This window comes from Myiozetetes cayanensis, unplaced genomic scaffold (assembly GCF_022539395.1).
Source record: "Myiozetetes cayanensis isolate MyiCay16 unplaced genomic scaffold, myiCay2020 scf21, whole genome shotgun sequence".
Classification (NCBI taxonomy): Eukaryota; Metazoa; Chordata; class Aves; order Passeriformes; family Tyrannidae; genus Myiozetetes; species Myiozetetes cayanensis.
In genome coordinates, this window is record NW_026087423.1 from 1,977,058 (window position 1) to 1,989,445 (window position 12,388).

The window sequence follows — 12,388 nt, forward strand, 5'->3', positions numbered from 1 at the left end:
TTACGCAGGTGAAAATTCCCCAAGCCTTCCTGCCCTCGTTTCCAGTTACTCATTCCAGTTTTCCATTTGGATACATGGATTCTGCCACAGATAGCTTGGCTAAGGGATCCCTGAAGGGAAGGATTCAGGAAAAACAGTCCAGTGGGAAGGAACACAAATGGAACACAACGACCAAAGATGAAACACAAATGGAACAGCAAAGAGCACATTTTCTGCTGGTTTGTGGTGCTACACCATAAAATACCAGAAAACCCCAGATGGGGTTAAACCAAAACCAGGGGTTTTAAACAATCCTGATGCTGGTGGAAGAACAGGGAGCAGGAAATTCCATCTCCCCCATTCCATCCAAATGTTATTTTGGGTTGCCTGAGACAGGAGGGCAGCTGTGACAGAAGTGACTAACGTGGACCAAAAGGGATCTGGAAAGATTTCACACGCAGGGAGCCCGTTCTGAGCATCCCTGTGATCCCTTCCCAGACTCCTCTGCTGGGAACTTCACTTCCCAATTTATCAAACCCACGTCCATCTGGGGCCCCCCTCACAGAAGGCGAGCTGCAGAGAGTTCACACCTTCCTTCCTAATGCCTTTTTTTTAGGAAATCATAGTTCTAAAAAGTGGGTTAAGCTGTTTTTGTTTTTTTTTTTTTTTAAAGGAAGAGTGTAGCCCTCCTGCAGCTAATTGTTACCCTAAGGAAATCACCATTTCACCACCCTAAATTCTTCTGCCTGCCTCACCTTCTACGTGAGGTGGGTGCAAATGTCCTACCAAGGGAACAGGTAAAACATTTTGATGAACCCTCACAAAGGCAGAACTTAAAGCCAAAGTGTTTGGAGTGATTCTGCTTTTAAAGCCAAAGAACCTCCCATTTCCACCGAGGTTTGCACCAGCAGTACCTAAACCAGCTGTTCCACCAAGAAAACAGGTTGCAGTGGGCACAGGAGGAGAAATTCCTGGTTTTCAGAGGAACCCGATGGGAGTTACGATGCAAGCTGGGAAGGCTCTGCTCTGGGTACATTTTGGGGGGCTGGGAGTACGTTTTGGAGGGCTCTGGTTCCCATTTCAGGGGAGTTGTGGGTCCAGAACCCACAGACTCAGCAGGCCCTGGGTTTTGGGGTCCCCGGGGGCACATTCTGGGGGTCTCTGGTTCCCATTCTTGGGGACACTCAGACTCAGGAGGCCCTGGGTTTTGGGGTCCCCAGGGGTACATTTTGGGGGCTGTGGTTCCAGGACTTCTGGACCCACAAGAGCCGGGATTTTGGATCCCTGGGGGTGTATTTTGGGGTCCCTGGAGGTACATTTTGGGTTGCTCTAGTTCCCATTTTTGGGGGCTTGTGGTTCCAGGACCCCCAGACCCAGGAGGCCATGGGTTTATAGGGTGTATTTTGGGGTGCTGGGGATACATTTTAGGGTAGTATTGGTATACTTTGGGTTTCAGGACCCCCAGACTTGGAAGGCCCTGGGTTTCAGGGTCCCCAGAGGTGTATTTTGGGGTGTTATTCGTCAATTCTGGGCTCCAGGACCCCTGGACTCATAAGACAGATGCACAGAGCACCTCAGTACCTCAACACCTTCCCTTGCCTCCAGCAAACCCCACAGGTAACCCAACAACCTCGTGGTCAGACAGGCTGGAAAAGCATCTCTCACAAACACCCAAGTGTCAGGCTGCTCCTCCTGGTTTCACCTGAAAGGCTCTTTTCCAGGAGCTGACACCAAAGCCACCCCGTGTGTCACCCGACCCTGTGAACTCATGATGTCACCCCGGTCTCAGCCCTCCTAAAGGTGACTCCATTTGGGAAAAAAAAAGCAGCCCTGACACTCAGTCCTTCCTCACAGCGATGGGAACGTGCAAGGAGAACACCAAAGGTCTGGGGGAAGGCTGAAGGGAAAAGGAATTTATTTTCACCTTCTGCTTTGTTCAACCCCTCGGCTTCCACTCACCAGGAGGGGAGGCAGAGACCCAGCAAAGCTGTGCCACCCCCTCACCCCCAGTGAAATTCGAGCAATTAAATAATTAATTCAGGCCTTTGGAAGCCTTCAGTTTGTTTTAAACTTTGATTCGTTTTCGTCACTAATTAATATTTTGGTTTCCTCGGGTCTGCAAGCGCCGAATTAAGATGCAGGAGCTAATAATAAATACAATAAATACCCAGGGAATCAGCCCGGGAGCCCCAGAGCAAGGAAAAAAATAAAACCAAATTAGATGAGAGTTGCCATGAAGTTTTTTTTAAAAAGTGTTTTCAAGCCTTTCGGGCTCTTTTCACACATCATTATGAAAACCAAAGAGAGTGGCAAGCCCAGCTTTTAAAAAGTCATTTGCAGGTCACCTTTGAGCAAGAGGAGAGGGAGGTGATGGAAGAGAACAAAGGAACCCACCAGAGAGGAGCAGCTCCTTTATTATGTCTCTCTGTTGCTCACAATGACTTGAACTGAAAGGGCCAAATTGTTTGAGACTCCCCAGAACCAAGACAAGTGGATAAAGTCGTTTCAGTGCATTTAATTTCTCGGTATGGGGAATCAAAATGCCTCTAAACCACCTGATTCCCCTACCAAGCACCCAGGATATTTAGGAAGTTCTTCCTTTGTTTGTCGCTGCCTGTGGAAATGCCACCCCGAAAAGGGGAGGAAGCGTTAATTTGGTTTATAAACCACTCAGAGCAGATGGATCTCACCATGCCCTAACCCAAGAAAAGCAAATCTCTAAGAAAGCAGGCAGCACTTGGTGGGGAAGGAGGAAAACACTTGAAATTAAGATTTAGGGAGAAGCCAGGGCTGATTCCTTTAGTCTGGAAGAAGAATCCCTCATGGCACCTGCTACCTCAGCTTGTGGCCCTTACATCTCCATTTATGGAGCTCTTCACTCACAGTCTCCCTTCTCCTTCTTCAGTCTAAGAAAAGTGAGGGAAAAAATAGAGAAAAATCCACTACCTTTGTATTTCTGGGTCTCTGGAAGGGTGTTGTGGCTCTGGGCCTCTCCTGTTTCTTTTCAGAGCTACCAAGAGCAGCAGTAAAGCCACAGGGCCCTTTCTGCAAGCGTTAAAAAGTGAACACAATGCACAGTAAATTCCCACCCCGACTCACAGCCCACTTGGTGTGGGTTTCTGGGGCCAGCCCTGAGGGGAGATGGTTGTCACCAGCACAGGGCAAGCTCACCACGTGGCTCCAGAACGGGTATTTCACACAGACAGCACGACAGTGCCACAACATGCCACGGCCTTGTTACACCACGGGATCCTCGGTGTCCTGACAAGAGTTCAAACGAGGACCAGATGCTCCCAGATCATCTCCAGGAGGAACCAACCTCTGACTACAAATGCCCACCAGCGTGGCTGCCAGCACTGCCAAGAATTAAAGAAGGTAGCAAAAAAATTAGCTGTTTTACTGTCTGGACATGAAAAAAAAGCCCAGATAACCTCAGGTTTTATTAACAGAAAGTGAAGAAATCCAGGCACGCTGCACAGGAGCCAAGCAAATGGCAGCATCAGGCACACTGAACCTCGGCGGCAGCAGTGACTTATAAAAGCCAAGCAAGCAGCCATATAATTGCTTTAAGTAAGCTCTGACTCGAAGACGAAACTACATTTGAATTGAACAGGGGGAGGGGGGAGGAGGGACATCATCCCTTTAAAGACGATCCTCCGAGACGCGTAACCCGAGAAGGGCTGGTGAGCGCACGGCATCGATCGGGAGTGAGGTAACCACAACCACCGCCGGCTCAAATGAAAAGGGATTCGAGGGCTGACCCAGAAAACAAGCGTCGTAACCGCCGGGATGAAATTTTAATGACCGACACGAGGCTGATTGAATTCTCCGCCGTCAGCTCGCACAAAGGGAGCCGCTCGCGGCCGCCCTCCCCTCCCGGCTCGCCTTCCACCGCATCCACCCTGGACACTCTGCCATCTCCTGGCTCCGGCTTTGGCAGCAGCAGGAAGGCAGCAGAGCGCGTGGAACAGGCGCGTTTCTCCAAGGGAGGGCTCATCCTGCAAAGTTTATCTTTTGCTTCCTTGGCGAAGTTAACGAGCAGAGCTCCCGAGCCCGCTCGGACAAGGCGTGCCCCTACAAATCCCACTCGTGGCTGCTGTTTTAACTCTGCCCACAACCCGAGAGAATTCCTTTTTGGGAAGATGGAAAAAAGCTCTACAGCAACTCAACCAGAAATTCTTCCATTTCCCAGCAGAGTTTGAAGGAGTACAGTGACAAACACATGGTCAGGTTGAGATCAAATCAGATTGATTCCAGGCTTGCTCCAAAGCTCCCAAAACACACCAGCCCCAGTATTTTTCTTGGGGAATCCCCCCTGTCCAACTAGAACTACTCTCTCCAGCTAGAAACTTGATCTGGATACTGCCATAAAAGCCAATTAAAGATGATTCTATTAGCAACAAAAGGAGGGCTAAGGAGAATCTCCATCCTTTATTGCACTGGGGGGAACACGTGACAAAGGATGGGGAAAAGGCCAGTTGGCCAGTTGTTCCCAGGGTACCCAGCCCCTGAGCTGGGAGACAGGGATAGGAGCAGGATGAAGCCCCCATAATCCAAAGGGAAACATGCAGACAGGTCCCTGGAGCAGGTGGGATCCACCCAAGGGTGCTGAGGGCCCTGGCAAAGAGCTCACCGAGCCACCTTCCACCATTCACCAGCAGTCCTGGTTCACTGGGAGACTGGAAGTGGTGCCCACCTAGCAGATGGGCTGGAAGGAGGATCCGGGGAACTACCTGCCAGCCTGCCCTGAGTGCCAGGGAAAGTTAGGGAGCAGAACAAGGGGACGTGCCGGGTCCTACTCTTGGAAGCCCATGGAATGCTCCAGGCCTGGGGAGGAGAGGCTGGACAAGGACCTGCAGAGATGGCTGACAGGGGGGCAGGAGGCCAATGGGCCCTAGGCTGTGCCAGCCCGGTGTGTCCCAGCCCCAGGGCAGTGCCCTCCCTGTGCTGCCACTGCTGGGGCACCTCCAGCCCTGGGGGCACTTCTGGGCCCCTCAGACAGGACAGACACTGAGGGGCTGGAGCGTGTGCAGGGAAGGGAACGGAGCTGGAGCAGCTGAGGGAGCCGGGACCAAAAAGCCCTGCTAAAACCTGAGTGGCACTGCTCAGAAAAACGCCGGGAAATGCCCCATCACAGCACTGCATTAACATCAGGAGCACCCCCAGCTTCTCAGGCCTGGCAAAGTCACACACCAGCTCAGTTTACACACAGCACAAGTCTCGCTGTAATCCCTGATTGTTCACATGCAAAGCTGAGCACAGAAGTGTTTGTGAAACCAGAGAGAGAATCATTAAATGTAACAGATAATTGATATTTATGCCGAGGAGAGAATTGACTCTGTAAACCTCAGCTATTAAATTACTTGTTCGGTACTGAAAGAATGCAACAGTTTGCTATTGATCACCAGATTCATTACACTTTTATGGCAAATCTGAAAGCACAAGGCCATTAAGTACAATATTACAAGCTGGGAGAGAAAGGGGAGGGTTATGTTTGGATTTAAAAAAAAAACAAAACACAAACCAAACATAAAATACAACAAACAACAAAACTCCAACGAATTCCTCAATCTACATGTCATAAATACTTACCAAATGCACATAACAAGAAGTCTCTCCCTGCACCATTTGCTAATGTCCTTGGAAGTTTTAGTTATCTCATTTGCCATTTACCACTTATCAAATTAAGAGAGGCTTTCAGAGACCTCCAGATGCCAAAGCAGAGTGAAGGGTAAGCAGTGAACAGCAAAGGGCAGAACTTTTGTGCTGTAACATCCTATAAACACTTCATTTACTAAGCAGGTGAAGTCAGGCAGCTGAATTCTGATTGTTTCTTTATCAAACACATTCTCCCAGCTTCATAAAAAGATAATTCATTTTCCCAGAGAAGAGGAATTACTGCAGAGTAATGTAAATGAACACTGCTTTTTCTGAGGGGTACACACGTGCAGCTTTTCCCTCGGTGGTCTCTTACCTGCTCACCTATTTTCAGGAGCCTTTCAGGAGCCTGAATTATTCACTGGCACCACCTCCCTTCATGGGACTGATGCAAACTCACCAAAAGAACCAAGAGATGCTGGAGGAACTGGGGATCCAGTATGAAAAGAGTGTGTGAAACAGCTTAAACCCAACTGCTGTAACACAGCAAGCTAAAACATCCACTGTCTGAGTCTGACAGGCAGGATTAATAACCCTTGTTATTTAAAGTATTCACATGAAAGCGTTAATTACCTTTATTAATACTTTGGAAATGTAATTTATTCTCCCTAGCTTCCTTCTGATTACAAACACAATGGATGCAGCAGGAAAACACCACATGGAAAGCACAGAAGGAGGAGGATCAACAGTCAAGGGACAGGATGGCAAAGAGAACAGGAAGAGAGCAGTGGAAGAACATCAAGTAAAAGACAAAAAACTCCAAATAAACCAGCTCCTTTTGCTCCTGCTGATAGTTTAGATTTCTGCTCAGTTGCCCAAGGAGCATTCAAAAGCATTCCCATGTATGAGAGTTTTCAAGGCACCTCTCTTAGAAGCAGGCTGTGAATTTTATGGCATTTTACAAGTGGTTTTCTCTAATCCCACAGTGCAGAAGCATTAACAGTATTAAAAGGAAGTGCTACAATAAAATATGGAATTCTGGTGTGTTAAGGACAATGTGCCCTGACTGCCCCTGGATGAATTTTAATTACTCATGGCTACTAATTACTGAACCTGTAAAACTGAACTAGAAAACAGTTAAACTTTACACCTATTTAGACAGTCACAAGAGTTTGTGAGGGTCTTAAAATTGTATTTAAGAGGATAAACCAAATTAACATTAAATCAAGGTCCAGAAGAAGCTTTATATTAGGAAAAGAAAACTTTTGGGTTTATCTATTTTTGGGTAGGTTATTTCCTGTCCATGTCGTCCTTTAAATAACAACTGAGGAAAACAGCAGCCCTTCTAAAGTTATTTTTGTGGGCTGTGACAAGGCATCCTTGTGATTAAGAGATTTTCACGGGAAAAAACAATAAAAAAGGGAGTTGTTCAGTAGATGTGTACAGTGTTTAACACATTCTGGGTGCTTCCACGGCAAAACAATCTGGATACAGTTCATCAGAAAGCACTTTACAGGGACTACATGTACAGAGATAATGGAGATAACTTTAGAATAGTACAATAAAAATATGCACTGCTGAAATAATTTGCAGATAACCAACATTATCAGCCACTTAAGGGCGGTTTATGCAGGATAACCACCATTATCAGGCATTTAGGGACAGTCTATCCATCATTATCAGGCATTTAAGGACAGTCTCTCACCAGGAGGAACTGCAGTCAGGGAAATCCACCCTGGTGCCTCAAACAGGCGCTGCTTTTGGATGTGCTGAAGGCAGGACAGGAGGTATCAAAGGGTGAAGACAAAAGGGGCGTTTCACAGCCTCCCACTCACCCAGCAATGACAACTCCATCGCAGGAATGCACGTCACACAGGACCTTCCCCAGCTCGTACCTCAGCTGGCTCACGGCTCCGATCCGGTTCTGCCACAGAGGACACAGCGGCTTGAAATTCCAGCTCCTTCATCCACCAAAACCTGCTGGGTGGAAAGCCCTGAGCTCTGCTTTTGCTGCTGCAGCACAGCTGAGACGAAAGGCACTTCTGTCCCATAAAACCCTCAGCAGCTTCCACCTTTTGACAGGCAAAAAGGAGCTGCAATACACAGTTATGTTTCTTCAAAAAGGATTCTGTGCAGTACTGGGGGAAGATGTGGGAAAATTCTTTTAACTTTGGGGCAACAATGGCTGATCCCTCCATCTGTGCCAGCTGCTGCTTCCTTATTTCCCTGTACCAGTGACTGACATGTACTAGGAGGTGTCTTGGCTGTGAGAACAAGGATTGTGTGTTGGGGCAAAGGGTGATAAGAGAGGTACGCTATGACCTGACCACGTACTTGAGATGCTCTCAAGGAGAGGAGATTCCTTAGAAGATCTGGAACCACATCCAAGACATTATTAGCACACGTGCATGTATGCAGGAGATATAATTAACATGTAATAGAAAGGTGATGAACAGTTATGAGTCTCCTGTCTATAACCCAGGCTGTTGGATTGCTGGGTGTAGATGACACGTGGAGTTATCCCCAATAACATGCAGTTATTCCCCTGCACAAAGCAATGTCAGCTTTCTAATTCAACAAACCAGGTTCCCGTTTTCCCACTGAAGAAAGCCCCTCTCACCTTCCAGTTGTACTTCAGCGTGCGCTCCCTGGCCCGGCAGTTCTTGAGGGCCAGTTTCCAGCAGGAATGCTCCGAGATGCTCATGTCCAACAGGTATCCCTCCTCCTGGCACAGCCTGTACCACAACACTTCGTCCTCTGCAAGGATTTTCCACGTCCTGCTGACCTAAAAATCAAATTTTGGTACGTGTGTCTCACATATCCACATCTGGGCAATGCTGGGAGGCGCATGGTGGGATTCTTGGGGTGTCCTGTGCAGAGCCTGGATCCTGGTGGCTCCCTTCCAACTCAGCCTATTTTATGGTTCTATGATAAATTTATAAGTGAAAATTACATTTGTTATAAAATTCTTTATATAGCATCTGAAATATAAATATGTAAGTTGGCGTGGGCCTGCACTGAGAGTGAATTCTCAGCTAAACAAATATATTTGATCACCCTTTATACCACTGAGTGTATAAAACCCCCAAACCCTTAACAAAATGCTTGTTTTCTGTGGGGTTCAACTGAGTTTCTATTCCACTAAAACTCCATGAAACACTGACAACCTGAAATTATCAGTGCACTGGAAAACTTCAGAGGGAAAAGCAGCAACAAAACAATTAAGGCAGCACTGTAAGCTTAGAGAAAAATAAGAATTTATCTTCATATTTGGAGCTAAGAAGCCCTCTCATATCACACCACCACATCTCCAAAGTCCTACTGACAGTGTCTGATTAGGGCTACGACATTAGTGATTTATAACCTATTGTTTTACAGTATGCATAAATAGGAATGAATTATTAAGTTTCTGAAGCAGCCTCAAGTTGCTGGCCATTCCAGAGAGAGCAGAGCTTCATCACAATCAATTGTGGGCTCGGAATTAAAGATTCAAGAGGTGAGAGCCAACTTAAGTAGCGTTTGTTCCCTGTAATTCTTAATTTAAAATAAAAAAAAAACACCACAACAGCAGTAACCAATGAAAGCCACGAGTGGTGAGAGCAGCAATCAATCGTGCTCTGCTTCCAAAAAGATCCCAACAACCTCCTGAGACTGACATCATTTTTAGTAAATTACAATTAAGCATCTAATGCCCATTTCAGGCCCAAGACTGCACCGAGGATCGAGGTCTGCCACTGACACCGCCCCTCCCAGCACCATCTCTTTGTGTTTATTTGTTCTGGGCTCCCTCACAGATTCAACACGGCACGGGGAGGTGAAAGAGGAGTTACTCCTTCTTCTCCATTTTATGAGATTAATCTCCTTTGTATTTGCACATTGCCACACACACCTCCCCTTGCTTCAAACCTAACCTCATGGCCTTCAAATGGAAAAGAGAGCTTCAGAAAATTGTATCTGGTGAGGAATAAACATCAGATCCTGGGGGTTGGTAGATCTGCACGAGTCCATGAGCTGTTGGAGGCTTATGGAGAGGTCAGCAAAACAAGACCTGCCTCCAATAAATCAAGGAATCTCAAGAGTTTGGAACTTGTCAGCCCACCCAGAACACCCACAACACAACACCAAGGGCCAGAAAGCACCCAAAAACACCACCCTGAGCCTCACAGGTCACAGCATGTGCAAAAAGATCTCACACACACAGTCCCAAAGCTCCTACAGACTGTCCAGTCCCCAGTCCCCACACACGGAAAAGGGAAAAAAAGGGTTAATATGGGAATAACATGCAAATGTTTTTAAAGATTTGATACAGGAATATCCAAGTGCAGCAAAAGAAATATTCCAGTTAATCATCAAGAGACCTCAGTGCAAACCAGGAGACACAGACAATCCCCTTCCGTCCCGTAACAGGGAAAACAACCTGGACAGGGTCATCATAATGCCTTACAATGACACAAACAGCACCGAGTCTCCTCAAGCATGACACATCCCATCACCCTGCAATAAAAAAAAGCAGTGCTTGTCAGTGCTCCTGTCCCTACAGGGACACGCTCAGGAAGTTCAAAAGCAACCAAAAGACACGATCCAAAATCCAACCCGTCAGAGTCTAGCGAGGAGTTTGCTCTCGATTTGATTTTAAACTAAGACAAATGCATATCTTATTGCTCAAAGAACACAAAAACCAGCCCAGCTTTGTGCTGACACACCAGAAGAGCAGCTGTGGGGCAGGTTGGAACCTCTGCCCCCCTCCCAAAACATGTTCAGTGAGGGACAGGCTGAGCACACACACGCAGCCAAAACCAGGCCAGCCCTTGCCTTGCTTTAAAAAACGAAAATCAAAAATAAACACACACCTTCGGAGTTTGCCAAAACAGACAATATTGTACAGACCTTTCAAGTTTCAGGGTCTTAAAAGCGTTTTATAAAGGCACTAAAACAAAAGAAAAGGGCTTGGGGGGGGGGGAACATAAAATTCCGACTGCCTTTTCAACTTTCCAGGGGAATAAAGATCCCATCCTATTCTGATTTTTTTTAAATCAAATTACAGCGAATCCTGCTGCTTTACAAGCCTGGATTTCCAAAGAGTCCCTCGCACAGCCTTCTCCTACGGCCCCAAAACCCGCATGCCAAGCCCTTGTAAAAGCCCCACTGAGCGAGCCTCAGCTGCACGAAATCACTAATAAAAGAGGCTCAAGCATTTCCCTTTACAGCACCACTGTGAGCTGCTGCATTAAAACCAGCCTTTGGCTCCAAGTCAGCTTTATTAGATCTGCCTGACTTCAGACTTTCAGGTGAGGCCCCAAAAGCCAGAGTGGTAGGGCTTTATTTACCAGCCACACTCGCCCCGTGGGTTGGAGGGGCTGAGATGTGCAAAGCTCTCATTAAACCACAGACATCACTGTTTCCAAATCTACACTGCCCAGAAACTCCAGAAAAAACATCAGTGACAACATCTTTGGAGCTGTTTATAAATTGAGAGTCCCCTATTTAATTTTGTCTTTAGTGTTCCTATTGTCTTTTTACTACAGAAAGTTTGGGGTTCCCCTGAGCTCCACACAGGAACAGTTTTATAACTTATAGTTCAGCAAGTAATAATGTTCTGAAGGACTTCAAAGACCTCTGCTGACAGAGATTTTGCTATTGGAGTTTGCCTGTGGGAGATCTTCCCCCCTCCCAAAAAAAAAAAAGCCCCACCTCTTCCATCAAATCCAAAATTTCTCCTAATCCCATCTAAATCAACTGGCTCGAATCCTAATGAAGGTTTATTCATCCCTCTCCATCTGATAACCATTTTTGTTTCACTAGGTTTATTTTCTTCCCCAGACACACAAAGACACAGTCAAGGCTCATTTGCTGAGTCCAGGGGCCTCAATTAGAACTATCTGGACTTGCAGTCCAGGACAACACAGAGAGCCAAACAGTCCTGAATCCAAAGCCATTCCCATGGAAGCTGCTCGTTGTTTCAATTCACAGCCACGAGCACGGAATGGTTTGGGTTGGAAGGGACCTTTAAGACCACCCAGTGCCACCCCCTGCCATGGGCAGGGACACCTTCCACCAGGCCAGGCTGCTCCAAGCCCCATCCAACCTGGCCTTGGACACTTCCAGGGATCCAGGGGCAGCCACAGCTGCTCTGGCAACCTGGGCCAGGGCCTGCCCACCCTCACAGCCAACAATTCCTTCCCAATCTCCCATCTATCCCTGCCCTCTGGCAGTGGGAAGCCATTCCCTGTGTCCTGTCCCTCCATCCCTTGTCCCAAGTCCCTCTCCAGCTCTCCTGGAGCCCCTTTAGGCCCTGCAAGGGGCTCTCAGGTCTCCCTGGAGCCTTCTCTCCTCCAGGTGAACCCCCCCAGCTGTCCCAGCCTGGCTCCAGAGCAGAGGGGTTCCAGCCCTGGGAGCATCTCCATGGCCTCCTCTGGACTGGACAGGATCAGCCCAGCACAGGGGGGTTCTGGGGGCTGGTTCATGTCCAGCCTCTCCCCCACCAGCACCCCAAAATCCTCCTCCCCAGGGCTGCTCTCCAGCCATTCAAAATGCACACGAGATCTTCCCCTTTTAGATGTATAAACACCAAAAGCAGAACAGTTTGACAATCCCAGAAGCCCACGAGCAGCTGAGACTCTTGATTTATGCAAGACAATCCTTCCTAAATTCCTAGAAACAGCCTCCCTTGCCCTAGATACATAAACAACAGTGTTGGTAAACACTTCCAAACCTTCCTGAAGACGAAAACAGAACAGGTCAAGGGAATTTCCCACTGATCTGTTCAGAAACTAAACTGCGTCAGCACTGCCAAAATTCAGTACTACTGCCC

The 12,388-nt window shown here is 47.5% G+C and overlaps 1 protein-coding gene across 1 annotated transcript in view; it reads right to left on the reverse strand.

The window, feature by feature from the left end:
- FBXW8 (F-box and WD repeat domain containing 8) overlaps positions 1 to 12,388 on the reverse strand; it is a gene marked incomplete at its 5' end in the record, with an annotated part of 50,813 nt that overhangs the window by 32,674 nt on the left and 5,751 nt on the right. Inside the window, 2 exon segments of the mRNA XM_050318759.1 lie at positions 7,413 to 7,501; positions 8,198 to 8,362. Coding sequence (XP_050174716.1) covers positions 7,413 to 7,501; positions 8,198 to 8,362 — 254 coding nt within the window.